This window comes from Ambystoma mexicanum, chromosome 6q, assembly GCF_040938575.1.
Source record: "Ambystoma mexicanum isolate Mex_15411 chromosome 6q, UKY_AmexF1_1, whole genome shotgun sequence".
Classification (NCBI taxonomy): Eukaryota; Metazoa; Chordata; class Amphibia; order Caudata; family Ambystomatidae; genus Ambystoma; species Ambystoma mexicanum.
The window spans coordinates 1,308,005,555-1,308,028,667 of record NC_090937.1 but is presented as its reverse complement, the minus strand read 5'-3'; the positions used below and the strand labels follow the sequence as shown (position 1 = coordinate 1,308,028,667).

The window sequence follows — 23,113 nt, the reverse complement described above, 5'->3', positions numbered from 1 at the left end:
TGTGTACATTCTAAGGGCAAATCAGAATTATTTCTAACACACACACACTTCTAAGGGCAGTCAAAGTGGGTTTCATTTTAGATCACGCCAAAATTGTTTTTGGGCATCTTTCTCACAGTGCAGCATGACGTAAACACATCCAGCCTGGAACCTTCAGGAAGCAGAAGCCTACTCCAACTTTAGCCAATCCTCCCTAATTCCCTTCTTCACTTGGCTAGCACTGAACCTCATGTATTTCAGGACCTCAATAGGTTTCACTCGATAGTGAATCGAGGGATCAACAACCCTGTGAGGCGTTAAAGGTATGCTTCTAGATCCGAGCTGCATCTGGAAAGATGCCTGGAGTTGGGCATAAATCTCAGTAACATAACATAAGGGCCATTACTAGACATATGATGGCGTCACACAGCGACATCCGAGACTATATGGCAGCACCCGAGCATATGGTTGCAGTACATTATCTTGAAAGGCTGTATGTAGGTATATGAGCTGCACCTGCCATAGGATGCCAGATACTGCAGTGTTACTGGGTTTGAGATTTTTCTACAATATGGTGCTGACCTTGCCTTGTACGGTATGTGACCAGGTTCGAAATTGAAAGTCGATGTGCAGGAGCTAAACCAGCTCCTGGGTGTCGGCATCACCCTGTAGGCAGGAACTACCCCAGGGAAACCAGGAGCTACCAGAGATGTCCCTTTCACCTTTTGTCCATTTTGCATGAACCATTGTGTTTAAACCTATGTTAGATGTGTTCTAATTCTTCTTTATTAACATTCTCAAATAGTCAAAAGTTAATGTAACATTTACATGTTTGGTAGGCACCAGTTGGCCCAAGCTGTTAGTTTCAAGCTAACCGGGCTCTACTATGCTAGGAGCAGGAGCCAAATTGCTCCCAGCACCCCTCAATTTCGAACACTAATTGTGCACAAACCTCCCGTTTCGCTTTTAAAATAATGCTCGTTCAGTGCGCAGAATATATCCTGTAATAAGGTTTGTGCTCAGAAAATGTTCTTAATAAAAGTACAATAACTATAAAGTCAGCAACTTGTGCCCACTGAGCTTCCGCTAAGGCATACCATGAAATATCTTAGTTTTGCATTGTCCTCTTAACATCATAGAATCCCCTTGACAGCTTTGAAAAAGAGTGCAGACCCACAATGAATTTATTATCGTGTACATTCATGTTGAATTCTACACTGAGGGAGAAGTTTAGACAGGTACTCATACCTTTTCCAATTCTCTTGGTATTCGCATACAAGTATATACTCTTTCTCGTCTTTCTTTATACTTCGCCTCATTGTGTTCAAGGAAGTAGCCTCTTGTTAGTTCAGCACTGATGAACCTCAGCAACGACAGATCTGCTTTGGGAACAAATGAACAATAAAGAACACAATGTAGACATATACTGAACCCGTACAAACCCACCTAACCAACACTTGGCTAGTTTGAACAAATTACGAACTTATAACTCCTTTGGGAAGCTATTAATGCTCTGAAACTCACTGACTTCAAATTGGTCACAAAAGTAAAAATATCATGAAAGTTAAGAAAGTTTCAGATTACAAAAAGGTACGTGCAATATGTCCAAGACCTACCTGTGTTCCTAAACGAACACTGCATATATAGCACAGATTACATACCCCAAACAAAATGGAGTTGTTATTGTGGGTGAAAACCTGAGAAGCACCAAAAGGGGCATTTTGTCTGTCCATATATCTGCCTCCTTTAAATTCACAGAGTTGTGTTGGGAGCTAGATATATTTACTTCTGCTTTCAAAGCTGTCTGGCCTAATGCCTTTTTTGCTACAATTTGCTGATTGTATCTGAAATCCTACTGTTATTGTTTAACAGACTCTCTGGGGAGCATTTCATAATATGAACAAAGGATAAAATGCGTTTAAGATTGGGAAAGCCATCAATGCATTTTAGCCATCAAAAAAACAAGCACATAGAAAAGGCTAACGTGCAAAGAAAAATCAAAAAATTATTAGCAGATAGAAAAACGAATTCTCAAATGAAAGCCAAACCGTTTACTATGAAGTTGTAGTTCATAAGGATATGAAAGAGTTTAAAATTATATTTCAAGATTTGATGAAGAGGCCAGAGACTACAGTTGGGGATCCCACCAACAAACAAAGAATCTCCCAAATCATAATACTTCAACTATTCCGGTATAGCATAGAGTGTTTGGGAAGATGGAATCTAACACCAAGAAATCATGAAATTAAGAAATTAAGAAAAATTTAAAAAACAATTAAAATCATACAACAGACAAGGGTAAAACAATTTTGCAGCATGAATCCAGAATAAGGTCAAACGTGGACCATCTTCAAAAACACAACAAACCTGTTTTTGGTGGTCTTCAAACCTTGCTCTGAAACCTGCATCCTCATACTACTTCATCCACGTAAGATAGGCTATAGTATATATATTTTGTCAACTCGGTACTGCAAACTGAGGCTTGACAAAACCATACTGCATGCACCAACGTTGCCACCAACTCCCACCAATTACCGAGACGTGATAAAGACAATCTTACATGTTAATCTTATTAATGTAGGGACATTTAGTGAAAATGATGTTAAGCACAAAATAACCCACGTATATGATACTGCATGAAAGGATTGATGGACAGGCTTCCCTGTGGAAGAAAAATCTCCCAAGAAATATTATGAGGCTAGGAGCCTAATCAATTGTGCAAAATTGGGAGTGCACCCAGCAGCTTAAAAGGTTTTTCAAAATTAGATTAACCTCCAAGAACAGACACAATCTTTCTGATCTGCAGAACCAGAATCATATAGCAAGTCCCAGAGTGGTGTATTAGGCTACCTTTTTCTTTACTTTTCCTTCAGCAGCAAACAAAACTTATTACCAAAAATACATTTTCCAGTGTTCCTCACACTCTGCGGTAGCTTTGGACTTCCAAGGCCCATGAGACGTCAGTGTCCAATCAGCAAGCACCTTCCCTTAGGAACTAGCCACCTGCTCTGCCCACATCTTCCTTCCTTCGCTACTCATCCTGCATACATCTAGCCCTAGATGCTTATCACCACACCTTTCTTTATGCATCATACACTCTGATTGTTAATGAACATTGCTTTACTTCTGTAACAATGTTTTACTGACATTGGCACGTATGTGTGTAATTGCTTTACTCTATGTACTGTGTGCAATATCTGACTCTTGCACGTTTGCAGGCTTTCAATTAATGTGCAGCTCTTGCCATGCCTACCAGCCACTGCAGGAGGTGGCCCTATATTGGTGCTCCCTTTGGTAAGTCACGCTCTAGCACACACATTCCACCATCGCCACCAAGAAGTAGTCCCTCAGACAGCAAGTCTTAACTAGAGGTTGCAGTAACATAGGTCCTACCGTGTGCTGGGGGCACAAGGATAGTAAGACAGGGATGTGCTCTAAAAGGAACATGCACACTTGAAGTCCACAGTTCATACACAGAGCAAACAAATCCCGCTGCTCAGTCACGGATGAGTTGTGCAAGCAGCACTAATATATTCTTCACAGAGCCACACACCCCAATTCCAATTAATTCCTCCACCATTTTCTTTAGAGCACTGAGGAAAATACCCCCAACAAACATCTTATTCCTCAATGACAAAGCTACATTTCCCTTTACATTTAGTAAGAGACATGGAGTGATTGGTGTACTTACACATTGGCTACGACCCATTTTCACGTTTGGCTGCCCTCACGGCATAATTCCCAAGACGCAATTATTCTTCTAATAGCAGAGCGAGGGCACCAAATAATCACAGACCTGGACCTTCTTCATATACCTCAACAAACCCAGATCTCATTTACTTTTAAAATGATGCAAGCACCTGTGATGCTAGCAGGAAGGAAACTCGTTGCCCGCTATTCCCGTGTGCGCTCTTCAAACTGTTGTAGTAAATTGTGCCCAACTTCCTAATGTGTTCTCTGCTGAAATAGAGGAACTTGTAGCTTTAACAAGCGTGTTTACTCCAACAAAAAAATACAAACTGTCACTATGTACAGAGTCTCTCACTATGCTTTTTGAGTTGTGCATGATTATACACAAACATGGAAATGGCAGTTATTCTTTCCTGGCATCAGCAAGATCGCAGTCAAAAAAATACTATTTGTCTCCAGCCTCCTTGAATCCCTGATGTTGCCAAAAGAAGTTGAGGGGTGTGCTGCTTCCCAAACACTTCCTAATGTGTTACAAAAGGAAATGGTGTGCAGAGCTCCTGTTGGACAACACCAACACGAGAGGCATCATAGAAGGTGAAGTTCCATGCTGGTCTTGCATAGTTAGCCCTAGAACTGAAAGTAAAAACAGAGCGTAGCATTCCTCTATATAAACTTGAAAATCATGCTCGATACATAGTGAATAATATAAATTGACATTTTCTTGAAGTGATCGTATAGTAAAAGATTTTAAACCTTTGCATGGTTAAATTAACTAAAAACACTCAAAGTGATTCTGTCTCCTTAACAGCCGATTTCGGGTACCAACGCTTTTCAATAACTGGACTTTTTTTTCAGAACAAACTTTTGGAGAGCAACATCCTTGTGCACATTCTCTAAAATGGTTCACTAGCCTGCTGCTCATAATACCGGCTTGAATTTGCGGTTGATCATACCAAAGTACATTAAATTGCATGGCCACTGGCCGAGATGTCAATTTACCAAAATGCCAGGGTTAGACCAAAAGACATCACTTGATGTGACATTAGGGGTGTATTGTTTCATGGCGCAATGAGGTCCCAAATATAAAACAAAAGAGTTGCTGACCATATTGGTTACTAGGGTACTGCCGTTATATGCCATTGTAATAATGGAGAGAAGAGTTGCACAGGGACTGGCTGCGGTCCCACCGGTTCCCAATCACGTAAAGTATAAGTTGAGAAAGAGTCAGTAAACCAAACAATTGGTAAAACATGCGTGGTCACACAGCCATACAAGTAGGCCACAAAGCAGTTTTCATTCACATACGTAGGAGGGTTGCAGCATACCCAGGAAGGGTACCACAAATAGTATAGAGATGAGTAGATAGGGGGAGGGTGCAGGTTTCAGCATGCACAGGCTGGGAACAAATGGTGACATGCATGCAAGACAACAAAGAACACAACATGGCAGAGAATTAACAGAATTACAGCCATTACTCAGCCATTACTCAGACCAAACTCTGCAATGCCTCAATTCTGAAATACTGCAGCATAGCATAACATTATTTAAACACAATATTGGAGGCCTCAAGGATCAGACAAGCCCCAAACAGCAAGGTCAGTGTTCTGCTTAGCAAGCTGAAACTACACCATAAGGTTTTCCAGGGAATACAGCATACAATTATTAAAGTTAGTTTCAGTTGGTAGCAGTGAAAATAAAGACATCCTTGAATGTCAGGTGCAAGGGCTTGCTGTGCCAATTGATCCCATAATGAAGAATACACTGAATACACTGCACCCCAAGTGGTTGCTGAAGGAAAGCACACACACGAGAGGATAGCAGAAAATACAATAAATAGATGAATTGAGCTCTGAACAGTGGCCCTTTTCCACAAGATCCGTGCAATGGGAATTTATTCCAGGCCCAATTACATAGTGCACCTGCTATTTTCTTAGTACAGACAGACAAAAGACGGTCCAACACAACAAACTGGATCATAGCGGTTCGCCGTGCTCCTTCCTCACCACGTAACTTGACACTACATATAAATGCCGGGCCAGATGAGCACCTAAATAGATAATCATACCCGGTTCTTTTGATCGACAAGTGCAGTAGAATGGCAACCAATAGCGTGGAGATTGAATCATTTGTAGAATTCTGAACCTAGGAGGCGTTACTAGTTGTAGAAGAACCAATAGTAAAAGGTTCATTTATAGATAACTATATATTCTATACTCCACCAACAATTCAAATAAGAGCAGACTTTTTTTCATATAATGATTACTAACTACAACATCAGTGATGACAATTTCATTGTTGAAAAATGTTGTCTCCAACGCCATTTTGAGATTGTCTGTTGTACGCTCTCCCAGCAGCAGTTTATATTGAAATAAAGCTGCATTTTCTCTTATTGGTATATTTGGTTCGATCTTAACATTTAGAGGCACTGCTGAGAAACTCAGTGTCTGGCAAAAGGTTGAGGACTCCTCGTTGCGGTACCCTTGGACAGCAGAGTCCGCCTGCAGGTAGCGGTTAGAGTGTGCACCTGTGAAGTGGTTGGCAGGAGCCCAGTTCCAACAAAAGTCCTTCCTGGTCTCGCAGGGAGATAAAAGGATCAATGACGACAGACTTCTGGGATTGTAGAATGAGAGTGTATCAGTGCGATAAAATATCTATGGGGTAGGCAGTTTTGTTGAAGTTAAAAAAAAAAATAAAAAAAATTAAAAAAAAGAAGAGAAAGAATGACAGATACCTTGCGACAGTAGCTGGGAAAGGCTGCGTGGCAGGGCGTAAAGCCCAGCCTTCTTCCGGGGGGCGGGGGGGGGCAGAAATGAGATAAGAAGAAGGTGCCTCATATAAAAAGGGAGGAAAGCTGTTTAAAATAGATTGTATTGATGTTGAATGTGTTGATATTGTTTTGGTATAGAATAGGATGTTTTGTGTGTTGGTAGAGTTGCAGTTAGGATTGTTTGGAGGTAGGTATGGAATAGATTATGATTGTGTATTGTTGGTGTGAGGTAGGGAGAACATTGTGTTGATGTAAACTATTTTGAGGGAAACTGGCGTGAAAAGGAGAGAAATAGTGAGTGTGTAGTGAAATAGCGATGGTTGAAAATTAATGGTAAATTGAGTTTCATATTATTAAAATGGCAGACACCCCCATTGTTCATTTGTAAGTCAATTTCCCAATATAAAACAAAAGAATCTTAAATACCATGTACAGCTGGGAAAATGATCCAGTGATGGCCACAAGAAGGGACACACTCGAAGCATCTGCTGCAACATATGCACACATATTTTCACTCCACACTTAAGGGAAGGAAATTACAGCGCAGACTAAGCATACTCGATTTAAGGAAGAAGTTCTAGAAGGAGGAGCAGATAAAAAAAGTAATGCATAAGTAGAAGAGTGCAGGCCTTGCCATCATTCTTAACACTGTGTTCCAGGAGTCCCGGGATCAATAGGCTGCAGCACCAGGGCCATCATGCCTTAATATGGAGAGCCATAAACATGGTTTTCCCCCTCGCCCTATCAAGGGTAAGATTTGTGCTTTGGAGGGAGTCGTTTCCCAGTCACCTGCAATTGAAAAAAGTGCAAGAATACAAGTACCAGAATCCTTAGGGACATCAATGTGAATTAACCTGAAACACCTGAAAAGGAAATGTAACTAGACACGCCTGAAAAGGAAAAGAAACAGCCTCCCTGATGATTGATGGAGTCAAGAAAACATTTGGAGGAGAAGACAATGTGTTGCTACAGCAGGAAAGCTTGACTGGAAACCAGAGAGCGCGCCTAGCCACCATTCTTAACAATAAGTAGAAGAGATGATGAAGGGCGTGTGCAGCCCAGAGTGCCTCCTCCACCTCAACCATGCACTCCGTCATTCTCAAGCATGCCAGGTTGCCATCTGTTGCAGGTAACAGTAATCCCCGATATATGCCTCCAGAGGTGGAAGGTAATATTAAGGAAAAAGGTGGTGGCACAAAAAGCACACTAACAACAGGAGTAGCAAATGATAGACGACACAGTTTCGAAGCACAGCTAAAGGCAGCAAAAGAAGAGTTGAAGAGGGCATAAGCATAAAGAGAGGGTAACAAGGTGAACCTGTGTACCCAACACTAGGCCCTGTGAGACGCGGTAGCAATACTTTGAGATGGATGGGGATACAACATATACAATAATCAGACTGACTCAGGAAGTTGGCAAAGTACGTCTGTTTTAATATTAATTATCTAAAACAGTGAGTATAACTACCATCAATAAACATCCGCTCAATCTTCTCTCAGCAAGTTAAAAAAAAATACAGGTTATAGCAAAAACTCATCATCATTGAGGTCAATTGGCATGGCAAACTACAAAAACCTACTTCATAGGCTTAAAGGGAACATCTAGGTATACGTTCCATACTTGTTCAGGAAGGTTATTGGGTCTCTAACATCAGGTGGGGCAACTACGCCCTCCTCCAGTGCAAGTCACTACGAATGTCATCAAATACACAACGTTCTACTGGTTGTAGAAAATATAGGGCTCTCTATTATGTGGCCCTCTACAATTGGTTGGCACCCTTTTACCCCTCTAACATTCCACACACGCTAGCAGCACACAGGCTGGCACCCAGGTGCTGGGGGGCTGGTCATAACCTAGCTTCCCACCCAATTTGCCTGGCATCCATCATCACTCTTGCCATCTGCCAGTCAATTAGCCTTTGAACATGGCCTTGGAAATGTTCTCTATGCCTGAGAATAAAAAGGGATTATAGTCATACTTGGTCTCTTGGTTTCGATGTAGCTCAACTCAGTATCTATTTTCATCCAACCATGTGACTGGAGACATGTTTCAGAGCTTTTCTGTAGCTAAAATACTATTACATGATGAACCTCTTACGTCTTCAATGTTCTTGCTCCTCACATCAGACAGGAGATTGTTCTTTTCACACGTTTTGTAGCTACTGCATGAACATCTTAGCTCATGGTGGCCTTGGACTTACCAGTGCTGGGTCAGCAAAGCCTTTCTTGAATCCACCTCCGCCATTAAGTCATTTTTCAACTGCACCACACTGAAAAAGCCTTTCTCTACTAGGGTCCAGACTCTGCTAAAGTGTCTTGTGAAGCATCCATAGTCTATACATTCCTAAGAATATACGTTGGTGCATCGCTGCAATCTATTCACTACGTAGCCAGCCTTTAAGAATACTTTGTCTGCTTGTGCTACTGCACAACTGTAAAATGACTTTGCATTTTCTTCATCGTTTCTGTAGCATGAGCATCTTCATCTCAAGCCCGAAAAGTTGCTCGTCTTTAACACCTCCTCCTTAGATCTAATAGAATGGTTATGGTCTTCAGCCTCTTTTCTGTATGAGTCGGCTCTGCTTCGCATGACGTCACCAATCTTCTTTCTTGCCTGTTTTCACACTTCCTCCGGGATTTCATTGAAATGACCATCATATTGTCTTGAGTGCATATATGGCTTCCTCAATGGGTACCTTTCTTCCAGGATTCTTTTCGATATAGGTATTTTCACTGGCACTGCATGTGTCTCACACTCTGGCTCTCAACATATAGGCATCATGCGCCAGAGCTTTGAGTGAGGGTACTCGGCTACACCTCTACAAAGGAGCAGCCGTCACACCAGACAAATGGGTGGGAGGCAGTGCTCCAGATAATATTTTGAGGTGGGAGTATTTTACGCATGCTTTTTCAAACTAGAGAGTAAATGCAATTTCAAGAGAGTAAAAATGAGTTTTCTCCTTTGCAAGAGTAAAACTTATCCAACACATATGTAAAATCAGACCCATAGACCAAAAGAGTTGTAGATCAAAGTTGTCTGGCTTGTGCAGAGCCCTAAACTGCACATGCAAATGACGCATCCCATCTCGGCAACAGTAACAGCACATCACTCCACTTGATAATGGCATATATCCTCCCTGAACATGCTAGCTACGCATCTCCTCTTGACACATCCCAACGAGTATGCCACGTACTCTGTGCACATGGTATAGGCACATTTACTTTCAGCATTTTCAGAGATGTTCTGTTAGCATTTGAAGAGCACATTTGTGTCATTTGCATGTGTAAATTTCACCTTTATACTGTGCACATGCGAACAGCACATCTCTATGCATATGCTAATGGCAGACATTGTTTTCACGTATTGATAGAACATGTTCGGTTTAGCAAGCCTGATATTTGTACACGTTGACAGGCCATATTTCTACACATTGTGACCTCCACTCTTCTCTGCGCATGCTATTGGCACATCTCTTCTCGTCTGCCAATGGTGCATCTTCTCTGCGCACATACTAGTGGGACAATGCTCTGTACATGTGTGATAACTGCGCGCATGTGCACAGACGAGATGTGCATGCTAATGACATGCCTTCTATGCACATGCTAATGGGACGTATCCTCTCTGCACATGCTAACTGCACATCCCATCCCTGCACATACTAACTGCACATCCTGTGCAGCGACGGGATGTGCAGTTAGCATGTGCAAACTCCACATCAGTCTATGCACATGCTAACGGAACATCTCGGCTCTGCATGCCAATTGCCCTTCTGCTCCATGGCACGTGCAAACGACACATCTTTACTAAGTACGTAACTGTGGGGACATTTCTTCTCCGAGTGCTAACGTAGCATCTTCTCTGCCCATGATATAACAGCACATCTCCTCTCTGCCAGTCTTAACGGCAGTGCTCCCTTCTGCACAGGCTAAAATGTTGCATCCAAAGAAAGGGTGGAAAGCTACTGGGCAGGATGGCGACCTGCATTTCCCAAGTTCCAATTATGCGACGGAGCCTTGATGGGTGTGGCGCAGAGGGAAGACCACAAAGGAGACTGCAGAAGAGTCCCTTCTTTCTTACAAGAAATGCAATAATGAAGAATGACCTTTCACACAAGTTACTATCAGTGCTGGAAATTGACAAAATGTACCCGATTTTCCCCCCTCCCCTTTCCTTATTCAGCCTGACTCTAACATGTCCTCGCCAGCCCCCACCACAATGCCCAACAGTGCTACCCTGGCATTCTGCTCTGTTTTGCTGTAATACATTAAGTACCATTCGAAATGGGATAATAACCGTTACCACAGTGCTTAAAAGCAGAAGATATTTGGCTAAAAGCGCTATGTAAGAACACATACTCCCTTTCGGCCTGTTATTGGCATAGCCTCCGTACCCATGCAGCAGCACATCTCCTCTCTGAAAATGCATCTCTCTTTCTGCATGCGCCAGTGGCACATGGCCTCCATTCATGTGCTATTGGTAAATATATTCAGTTCAGGCTAATGAACAGTTCATCCCTGCATGGGGTAATGGCCCATCCCTCGTGGTACAGCCCAACAGCAAGCGCACGTCTTACTACAGCCAGCATACCTTTATAAATTATACATTACAGAGCAGGTTTACAACAGGCAGCAAGTAAAGGAATAATAGATGTGTTGGCTCCCGCCCCTTTATTTCAGCACTTTGGAGGGAAAAGGTGGGGGTGGCTGGTGGCTTGTGAGAGAAAGCCGACCTACCTGACCTCTCTCCCATGCAGTGGCACAACAAAACCTTCATTTCAGAGGGCAGGAGAGGGGAATTAAGTCATGATGGGAAGGGCCACTTCAGAAAATAGGCAGGGCAAACTCGGAGGCTCTGCCTCCACTGTTCTACCCAACTCCTCCCATGGTCTGCTGCGGGGTTCAGGGGAACAACTATTGAATAGTATATTTTAAAGCGCAATATGCAGAGAGGTGATGAAAGACTTTCTTGAAAGTAACAGCTTTAAAGTTTTACTGTGTTTGTTTAAGTACATTTTTCTGAGCACACACAAAAAAACTTTAACACCGCCAGTTTGGGGGGAAAGACTTCCGTCACCTCCCTTCCTATCAAAATGCAAGTGCGCAAATCCAGGGGTGTACCTAGGCTAAAATGTAGGCTGGGGCTAACCCTTCAAATGTTGGGAGAGGCACTAACTTCAGAGACTGTGGATGAGTGGCAAACTTACTTGTGTAGGGGTATGTAACTTCATTACTCATTGTAACAAGAATATTCTAGTGCAGTTTCAATGTTACAATCAGTTAACTGCTCCCTCCTTTGAGTTTGCAGAACCCGAGGGTCCTAGAAAGTGTGAAAATGGCAGATTGTGTGCAATGAAACACTCAATATCCTAGCATAACGGGGCATTGCAGAGTGTGGGGCAGTACTCTGGACGGCCCAAGCACCTTCAGTGGCTGGGAGCAACAGGGGAGAAAATGTAATGTTGGTTCTACCACAGTCCGCTATAGGAGAATCTCTGGTGCACTGACTGGCGACACTATGTCTGTCAAATTTTTCTCGATCTGGACTTCAGAAGAAGGTCGTCAGAATAATTGGTTACGAATTATTAGACAAATAAAAAAAGAAATCCTTCAACTTTGCTTTAAAATTAGCATTTCTACCACAATACAAACTGCACAGTCAGTCACACACTTGGTTCAGAACGACTCAGCGTTTAGTTTTTCGTGACAGAAATAAAACATTTTAGCGAGTTAATAAGACGATAAATGCTTGAACTGCGCCAGTGTGGGTTCGAGCACTTGTGTGATGCACACTTACTTTCCTGGCTTCCGCTCAAAACTTTCGCCAATCAACAGATAGCATTACAAAACTGCTGAATTTAAATTGAAAAGAAGAAGGCGAGCATTCAAAAAACACTAACATTTTTTGTAGCAGTCATCCATGGGTAAAAATAGGAGCAATGTTTCTTTCATAAATGGTCCAGTTATGTACAAAAACAAGAACCGTGGAAGACGGGTCTTGCATACATTGCAATCCCTAGTGGGACTAATTTGTAAATCAGGAGCCTTGCATTTGTGTTGAGTCATGCTGCGGCTCCATCCATTTAATTAAACTAACGCTCTGCCAGGTTATAAATCGCGAGATATAATGCGCGTGCTGGAAACCATCAAGAGGGAACGAAATGAGAATCAAGGTTGCCAACGTCAAAGAGGATAATGCACGGTTGCAATCATTCTAATTAGAGTTGCATTTCTTCCCGGAATAAGAACATACATAACATTTATAAACACGAAGGTAAACGGATACAACCAACAGTCACGGTGACGCCAAGTAAGAGAGACCATATCGCAACCGAATGTATACAGAAATATTCCCTGCTCCCCCCTACAATCATTCAAGGAATTTCACTCAACATGTAACACGCGGTTGGCCTGGTCACATTTAATGGAAGAATGCCATAATCAGACAGGGAGTGACTCAATGTATCGGACATTGAATCAGTGGCGTGCTACACACATACAGTAATATTGCGTCCAGAGTTTTTTTTCCAGGCGCATCATTGGCCGATTGGGAAGTACCGTGTTGCCGAAGGCGAATGTCCCCCACCCCCCCATTTAGTGTTTGTGAACTGAAATTCTAGCAATTAGAATAGGTCATGCGTTTCCGACTTGTAAATACAATGTTTACCTTATTGTCACCTATAAACTGAGTTGCAAAAGCCAACATTTCGCTTTTTCCAAATCTGGGGAAAACATTGACGCCCCACTTCAGAAATTCGCCAGCCGCCACGAATCCCAACACTTGCAGATTTGCAAATGTAAGCAAGCAGTATTTGGAGCAGCAGTACTGCGGTTTGGCGTTGACGCATCCCATGGAATCCTTTCCTCATGAAAGAGTCCTGTTTTGGGACATCCCATCTCATATTTGAACCCAGATGAACAAGGTTACTTTCGATTGCGGAAAGTCTGGTACCGCCTATTGCCTGGTGTGTGCAATTCCATACTTGTGATAAGGGTAACTGTCTGCGAGGCAAGGTCGCTGGCATTCCGCACAGTGCCCTTTGTGCTACAGCAGGTCTGGTGCAACCTGTAAGGTAAACGGAAGCTAGAGTGCTGAAATGCCTAGGGACTCCAATCGCCCCCGCAACCCCCTCACGTAAGGCGTGTACATTAAGGGATATTATCTGCTTAACAGTGACTCCACCAGACACGTCCGGGCAAAACCCAGATACCCTCTAAAATGGAAAGTGTAACATTAACAAATACTTCACTATGAACAAAATGAACACACGCGTTGTGTGCACCCCTGACGGGCGATCTCTTATGACTTGTAGGTACTTGTGCTGGTTGTTCTAAAACAAGAATAAAAAAGTTAAAAAATAATTGTTGCACATTGACATGTTAAACATCGGTTTTTTTATGCGTGTATTAAACAATGTTCATGTATAAAAGAATTTCCTTTTCCCCATTTATAAAATACTTAAGAAAAACATTCTATGGGAACAAATATTTGAAAGTGCAGAGGGAATTCTTAGTCTCCACATCTACTTAAATCAAGGTCTTTAAATCCAAAATGTTAGCCCACGCAACTTTGGTCTGCCAACCAACCTCAGGAGCCACAAAACAACACGCTGTCCAGCATACTTTTGCTGGAGTTATGAGGACGTTTGGCAGTTGGTCCTACGATGGTTCGCCCCTTGTCCGATATGACATTGATAAAGCGCCTATACACAAGTGTTTCAAGTCGCTATATAATGCCCAATGGAGTATCGAAAACACACTGGCAGACTCCAAGATCCCGGAGAAGTGGGAACCAAAGCAACAGTTTAAGATAAAGAATAAAGTCTCCAGCATAGCTGCAAAAAAAGGAAGGAAGCATAAAGTGCGTGTTCCTAGGAGTGGAACATAGGTGGAAACCACGCAGAGCCAAACTAGCTAATATGCTGGCGAGCTGTCATCCAACAACTTAGCAGTGTAGGTAGCACTTTGAACATCATCGGAGAAAGGATTAGGTTCCGCACACGTATACTCCACCCTACACGAGATGATAACTGCCAGCAGTGTAATGAGCAAGGAGTACACAATGTACAAAAGCTTTTCGACCTTGGTCAAAACTACTCAAGAGTCTGCGCCCATACCTTTTGCTCATCGAGATACCTGGCATCTCCCCTACGTCATCATTGTGTTCAATTAACTGAACTTGCTATGCCCCTCGCCGATAATATAATCTGGTTTCAGATAGGAGTGGTGAAGGGTGAATGAGCGGCTAGCGGATGGAACTGCAATAAGTGGCCGGCAATTGGCCCTACAAATAAGGGACCTGCTAACGTGATGGAAACGATGGGCCTATACAAAAACAAAGGGAAATCGAGAATCACAGCCATGGGTCAGAAGAAAATGTTGCATAGATCTGTTCTTTGCAATGGCGATCGGCTCCAATGGATGAAGAGCTACAACTACCTGGGGATTTCTATATTGAACAATCTGAAATTGACAAAACAAGTAGCCAAAGTATCTTTGCATACGAAGCAGGCTAACGCAGCTCTCTTTCATTTTGCATCACCAATATGGGTATTCATGTGCAGTGATTAACAAAGGCCAATATAGCCAACACTGCGGCAATCGCAACTTAAGGGGCTGGTATACAGAGTAGTGCAGATGTGCATGAGTTGGCTACTGTAGAGAACGCATTTCTGTGAAATATTTTTAAAATGTCCCAGCCATCATCTTCATGAGGAAGTTGGGCCAAGACACATTGAACATGTGTAGGGTATACACCCAATCATGTTATGGTGCACAATATGGACAAATATTGAAAAGTGCATGACCAGGAACATACTGAGCAATGAAAAGACAAGCAACATGGTTAGGCGTATTCCTTGGTTGCCTAATGTAAGTTACGAGTTAAGCAAAATCGGTTTGGTAGCTTGGTTCACACACCCAAATTCGATACCAAGGAACCATAAAACGCAGTGCGTTGGGGCAGAGGGCGCAAGCAAAGCCCCTTCTCATGAGACTAGGGAGGTGAGGCCGCTACCCAATATTCCCCGCAGGAGTGGTTTAATGAGGGAGGACATAATGGGGACAAGGACTATCACCTGGCTGATAGGCGGCACAACACCCAAAGCAGCATACGAGACAGTCCAGCACAAGGAGATGCAGAGAACGCTCCAAAGAAGCTGAAATTCGTCATCTTCTGGAGACCGGAAGCAGGCAGCAAGACTTCTTGATCCAGAGGTGTGGAGCTGATCGGGAAAGTGGCTGGAGGCTGAGAAGTGGTGGTGCAACCTTGGGAAGGTGGAACGTGCAGTCCTGCAACAGCACCTAGATCACCAGCCCGGAGAACGGAAATGAGATACAGGAAGCAAAAGCCGCAGAATGCCTGTGCAAAGCTCCCAAATGAAGCAAGACCCCCAGGAAGTAGTGGCAGAGTTTACCAAAGGTAGCGGGTGCAACACAGGAACCAGTATGGGTGTAAAGCTGGAAGGGGAATGCAAGTTATCTGAAAGTAGCAATACAACTAATCGCCTTTGAGGCAGCACTTGTAGGAGTGCTAACCCAGTGGGCCTAACACTAGAGGGAGAGAGGCAAGGGTTTGGAACCCAAGAAAGATAAGGGTCTGGGACGTGAAGCAGAACCAAGCAAATACCAGAGGGAGACGCCCTCCAAATAGTGGCAGAGATATGTCCATTAGTCACAAGAGAAGGAACAGGGATCCGAACAAGATTTGGGACATTGTTGGAAGCAAGTCGCAAAGTGTGTATCACCTTGGAAGCACAGAGTATCAAGTGATCGGAGAAGGGAGTAATTCTCCTGGTAACATACAAGACGTTGGGATAGAGACACCAGTGGAAGGGAGTGATTCCCCCTGGCTTTGTTGGACGACGTCAAAAAGCAGACCAAGAGAAGGGAGGCATTCTCGGTCTTGAAATAGAAGTGAGCTGGAAGCTGCCCGGGGAAGGGAGTCATTCCCCCCTGGTATTTTTGTTCGAAGGAACATTTCTGTTGAACACCATTACAGAGGCAGGAGAAAGGAGCCACTCTCCTTAAAAAAGGAACTTTAAGTTTACTCTTTAGTTCTATAGTGCAAGGGATAGAAGTAGGTTGTTGACAAAAGATGGTGTAATTTACTTTGACAGACATTCTGACAAGACCCTTTTAATATTAGTTTTGAGGCAGGGAAACCCCTCTTAGAAGTTGGGATAGTGAGGACCTCTTTTCCATTTCCAAAATATAAGATCTATAACCAAAATCATGCCTCTCCTTATTCGACAGCCTCATATTAGAGATAAATATTTTCATCTACAACAGTCTCAAACAAAGAACTCTGCTTGAATAAATGCACAATAAGACTATATCCCTCACTAGAAAGGCTACACTGGGTGCTGAGCCGGTATGATGTCCTTTCATCGCCTGCCTGTTCATCCCCAGGCTTTAACGTGCACATTCTATCGAATGAGCAAATCAATTTTTTTAGGGGGGGTGGGAAAGGGCAGATAAGGGTTTGGGCAGGTGGGCAATAGCAAAAAATAAGTGTGGGAGAGGGGGATCGGGGGTCCCCCCCACACAAAAAAAAAAAAAAAAAAAATACCCCGATGAGCACATTCGATGGAATGTGCACCTTAAAAAGCCTGGGTATGAATAGGCAGGCATAGGCAGGCGATGAAATGACATGGAACAACTGAGCCATATCTGCACTGGACTAGGCATGCCGTCTCAGGTGCTCTTTCGACCAGATTCTGCTTTAATGTATTGCCATTAAATGAGGTCAAAAGAATGTGGGAACAGGACCCGCCTGAAACAGCATAATGCACATGTTTCTTGGCTGTTCAAGAGGACTTACTGGACTTTACGCATTTTATCCCAGGTATAATGCCATCAGTCTTCAGAGAACATGGTCCTAGAAACTGACAACCTGCATTAACATTTTTCTTAACACTGAATGATCATTTGGTACGTTTCGCAGTGGAAAGATTTTTACTAGGAGCAATGATTTATAAAGTGTATAGTTGTTAAAGGTGAGCAACCTCAAACACCTCTTGAAGAGCAGACCCTAGGCCAAAACGTGGCTGTCCGATAGTAGCATGTGGATGAAACTTCTAAACAGTTAAACTTTCCCTTCATAGGCCATCACTGGTTCGAAAAGAAATGTGCAGCATTCGATACACGTTAACTGGACATGTTAAAGCTGCTACCTTAGATACTTTTCTAGACAGTTACAGGGTCTAAAAAGGAATCTTGGAAAACGTCATGCAACATTGTCATTGATACATTAAGACATGACTTTCCCAACATCCCACATAACCCATTTCTAAGGGAATCACGGTCCACAAAGACAAAGTGGCTGAATGATTGTGATCTATGACAACACCTACTGTATTTTGGCTGAAGAACAGTTGCATCAGTTAATTTTTATGTCAAACTCTTTACTGCCATCAGATTCAATGCAATTTCTTAAATTTTGCCATTTTCACGATCTCTTTGAAATATCCGCGTTCTTTTACCCTGTGTTCTTTAGACAATTTGTTAATGAGTGGGGTTACAACCCCCATAGTCACCCATCATGGTTGTCGATCCCCTTACCAGTGGCTACAGGTGGGCCAGCAAAGAGCACGCCAATAGATTTGAGAGTGCTCCCCACCCTGCTCGTGTGTCAGCTCCTATACCCAACTCAGTGCCACTGTCCAACATGATTTCACAAATATATCCGAAGCAGAGCACAATGCTGGCAGAGATAGTAGGGTTAGGTAGGTGGTAAGAGCTAAGATAAGATTTTGAAGTGGGAATATTTTACTCTATTTTTTAAATTGGCAGTAGTGATTTTGTGGGCAGTAGTAAAAATAATGCTCATTCCAAATGGGGGTATTTTGTAGTAATATAAAATCGTGCTCTCTAAAACAGTTTTGTAATCCATACTTTTTTGTGTCTAGCAATTCATGCACTTTCAAATATGCAGTTTTATCTTAACGTCCCTTTGTGATCAGGCAATAATACTAGTGCTCCCCTTCATGCAGCACTGCATTCATTGCTGGTACCACTGATCGAAACATCTGTGGAGCTCCTAAAAGCAGTGAACAGGCTCTGCTGTGTCCGTTATCTGAATCGGTTTGGAGCAATAATACTCCCTATTTTTTGGGGGGGGGAGGGGAGTGTTTGGATTTTTTTTGGTTTTCCTTTTGTTTGTTTTTTAGGGAAGCAAGCGGCTGGCACACTGCTTATTTGTAGGGCTTAGTAACAGATTCAACATAAAATTAATGTTTTATTTACCCTTGCAGCATGGCCTTCATTGTGGTCTCGATCAAAAAAAACTATAAAGCCAATTCACCTAGAAAAAAAAACATATGCCAGCCAGGCTTGTGGCAAACAGTTGGTAAAAACTTCAATGTAAATGAGATGTGCCCCGGGTGGTTGCACCAAGTATTCACAGGATGGGAAAGTGCCTCTTAAAAGCATTCAATACTGACCTTGCTCTGGTACAATGGGTATTTATTCTATAGGGATCCCGAGTACCACGAAAGTAATAGCTAGAATTCCAAATCCATCTATAAAGTGTTGTTTTAGATGCACCTTTATCCAGGGCGAATCCCTAAGTTAAGTTTGTTCAGCTAAGAAAGCAGCAGGACACACATGAAAGGCTGGAGGCTCCCCCCTCCCAATTGAGATGTAAAACCAACAATGAGCTGGGACTAAAAGACAACCGTGTATGATAGCACCTTGTCCTTATGTAATATCATAGAATGCTCATTAGCTTCCTCTTGATTTAATGGCCAGTGAAGTGTTGGGATATCCATATCACAAGATGCCATAGTCACTAAGGGTGGCTGAAGTGATGGCCAGGAGTTCATATTTAAGGAACAACCTCTCATTGAAGAACTAGCGCACAGCCTACATAGTATTGTAGCTGGTAAGATAGTTCATATACGAATTAGGCGTTTGACTCAAACATCTACATGCAAAATCTAGTCAAATGTTCAACCATCACCATCAACTCCTCCCTCCATCCCTCGGATGATGCTCAATTCCCATTATTAGGGCTTGAAACCACAGGGAAGTGGGAGCTGGTTCCTGCTTGTAGCATAGAGCAGCCTGGTTAGCCTGACAGCAAGAGCTCAAGCCAACAAGTGCCATACAATGCATACATATGACAAACAATCTTCTGCCGTGTGTGCACGAATAACCGTCAAGACACACACTGTATAGAAAATGTTTAAAAAATGAGAAACAAGCACTGGCAAGGATAACAGTTTCGGCTTCTGTGTAGGCATGGGAAAGGCATTTGCGAGGCACTGCCCTAGTGGTATTAACTGCCCATCGATGTCAACAGCTGCAAAATGGTTCAATTAACACTTATACCCAAGCCAAAACTGTTGACTTTACCAATACTTGTATTTAACAGGATTTCAGTGAAGGACACGCATAATGCTAAATCGAGTGTCTGAAGACATCTAGTTTTGCCATTTTTACTACACCAGTAGCGCGTTTACAGCTCCAATTAAGTCATTAACTTTCAGAAGACAATGGCAGTCACTTTGAGCACAATGTTTGATGTTACAGCTTGATAAAGGTCGCTCCAAGAGATACTTGCAAGATGTATTTTGGGTGGGGCGGAAGGATGCGGGTGGGAATGACAGCAGAGATTAGCATGGCCCTGGGCAGTCAATAGACGAGTAAATAACCAACAAAACGTACAACCTTTGTGTCCCCCCTCATATGTCCTTTCTCCCCAACTGTACTCTAAAGCAATCGTTTTGGCTTAAAATTGCCAAAACTAAAAATGTACTAAAGTTCTAGTTTATGTCTCATGTGAACATTTGATTTGCAGCATACTATGAACTAGCTACTCGTTGCAAAGCGATTGCTCCTGCTTACTGGGTGATGGCCGATACCCAGGAGTAGCTTTAAGCGAATGCACAGCAAATCTTTATTTAAATCCGTGTATAGTGTTTTGAATCAAGAGCAATGTGCCATTAGATGCAATCAAAATAGTGATATCTCTTGTATTCGAGGAGGATGTCAAGGGAAAGTGGGGTGAGGTGCATAATTATAGTCAAATTAGCCATATAGGGGAGCCCCATTGCATGGGTAAACTGGAACTGTGGCTTGTAAGCCTGAAAGCAAGTGACTGTAGAAATTCTTTTTGCCCTTTGTTTTTACTATACTCCACTACACCTGCCCAAAACGGAGGTGTAGGGTCAGTGGGAAATGTGTTAAAGCTATAGGCAACCTAGTTCCATTTCCTTTAAAAGCATAATGTGAGAATGGCATATAAGGACGATAGAACGCAAGCTAAAGGGGGCACTTCTTTCTTTTGACGTCACTAAACTTCTTCTCTGTTCCCTTGTCTTTTCCCACTTTCCACCTTTTCCCTCATCGTTCCATCAATACCACTTCCGTCCATCTCCTTTTTTTTTTAACACCCCTTCTGTCCCCCATTACATCCTCCCTGGTTTCAATTTCACTACTTCCTTTCGAATCTCGTCTTTTGTATCACTTTCTCTCGATTGTCTTCAAATCCATCCATGGCTTGGCCCCACTTTACCTTTTCTCCCTACTCTCGTTCTATTTCCCTTCATGCCCCTTACGATCTCACAGTATCTCAACTGTACCTAAGCTCCCTTGTGCCTCGTCTCGCTTCGCTCTTTTTCTATTTTGGCTCCCAAGCATATGAATGCTGTTCCCCTCTCACTTCGCATTTCAAAACAAATTTTTAACTCTACCTTCTTTCGTCTCTTGCTCCTTAAAAAAAAAAAAAAAAAAAAAAAAAAATTCTCTTCTTTCCATGTTCATTTAATCTGTACTCATTTGTATCATTGGTGTTTTGGGTTATTTTATTGTTCAGTGCCTTGGGCGAAAGGCGCTTAATAAATTCAAAAAAATACAATACAAAAATATTTGTAAACAGGCTGAATAATGAACGCTACTTTCATTGGTTTCAACTTTGTAAAACGTCGAATAATATTTTTTTGTAATAGGGTGTTTACATGCACAGAATAAAAGCGGAAATGGTTCCAACGCCCTGTTATGATGCTTTTTTTTCCACCTCCAAATGTACGTTAGCCCTTTACTCAGCCCAAATGCTACCAAACTCTAATTTGGATAATTTAATCATCCTATAAATAGCAGTCATAAAAAAGGTCAGTATACTTCCAAAAGAAAATGCTTTATCTAAGGCTGCACAGTTAAAAGGTCTATATTTTCCTTTCGTATTGCCTTTTGCAAAAAAAACACTAACTAATGCGTCTTACGTAAAAGCACGTCTACAGAATTTCCTCCTTGAAAATAAAATTAACCAATATAATTACAATGACTCATACCCAGGGTTTCGGGAAACGGGCCCTTTTGTAAGTAGTTCATATTATCGGCTTAAATAGTGTTTTGCATAAAAATGCTGGCGATAACATTTCTCATGCCAATATTTCATTAAAAGAACCATAAATATACAGTTTCCAGTCAAACTATAATAAACTCAGGTATTAAGTGGACTCCGGAAATGGTTGTTCAGTTATATCTTCGATAGCCAACAAAAGAATTGGCGAAGCCAATAATGATGTCTACCATAAAAAGCTCTGCCATTTGCTAATTGGGTTTCACCAATAACAGAAGATGAACAATCAATGAAGCTGTAAATCTTTGCCATAATACTGCTGCAGGACTTCCTCCAAATGAAAGCATAATTCGGTCACCACTGCCAACTTCAAGAAAAGGAACTCATTTTCGCGGTCAAGTAATGAAATAGGATTTTGATTTACACAAATAATTCTGAAAGTCCTATTGCACAGCTATTTGATATGCAGTAACTTTCATATAGAGCATTGTTGCAAAGAAGCGACACAAGAGTTATTGGGGTGTGCCTAGCATTATATGGATTCAGATGGCTACATGTGCTTAGATTTCCATTGCATAGTTCCTGAAAGTATTGGCAAAGCCATTTGGTTTCGGCTGTTATTATGGTATCTATTGAGTGTGGACCTAGCTTTGAGAAGCAATGGAACGCTTTAGAGAGGTGTACACCAATACAGATACATAACAGAGGACTTTACAGAGGGGTATAACATTACAAATGCAGAACAGAGCGCTTTTCAGTGTTAACAGATATACAGTGGGGGTAGGATACAGAGGGCAATAGCTGTACCAGGTGGCAGGCATGGGATGGGATGGGGGAGAGGGGGAGGAGGGGGTAGGACAGCGCCTAGCGAGTGTTAGGAAAGATTTCATAATTGTAGGTAATTTTCCTTCCATGTGGCAACCCCCAAACTTTTTGCTGTTGTTTTACACCCTGATCTAGACTTTGCCAGAGAAGCGCAGCCTTCCGCCGCACTCCTCTGGGCTTTCGCTCAATTCTTACGGGGAAAATGACATGCCCTTAAGACAGTCAGTACCGGGAGACTTAGTTTCCCTTAGTCCTTTCCTCATGTTGCAGCTTTTGAGCAACATGAAACAAGAGTGCACCGTAACTTACATTACCGCGCTCTTGGGTCTTGAGTCATTCCAAAGGCCCTATAAACTCTCGCTGGACTGATCATGAAATGTGCAAGTGTGTCACGGGCGGGACTGGTGGCAGCTATCGTTTTTGTGTTTTGAACCCCTTTTTGCCCTGTTAACCGCGCTTCCCGCGTTTGGCCCAAATGGGTGGCCTGGCCTCCAAAATGGCCATGCCACGAGGTTCTTTGCCCTGTCCGCTGACCGTCTTGCCCCTTCACCT

At 42.6% G+C, this 23,113-nt stretch overlaps 1 protein-coding gene across 2 annotated transcripts in view; it reads right to left on the bottom strand.

Annotated features, from left to right (window-relative positions):
- TAPT1 (transmembrane anterior posterior transformation 1) overlaps window positions 1-23,113 on the bottom strand; it is a 596,742-nt gene that overhangs the window by 538,189 nt on the left and 35,440 nt on the right. Inside the window, exon 2 of one of the 2 annotated variants that reach the window (XM_069631915.1) lies at window positions 1,228-1,358. In XM_069631915.1, the coding sequence (XP_069488016.1) occupies window positions 1,228-1,358 (131 nt within the window). Of the gene's footprint in view, window positions 1-1,227; window positions 1,362-23,113 lie in introns of both variants that reach the window. The other variant, XM_069631916.1, reaches the window with a different exon arrangement.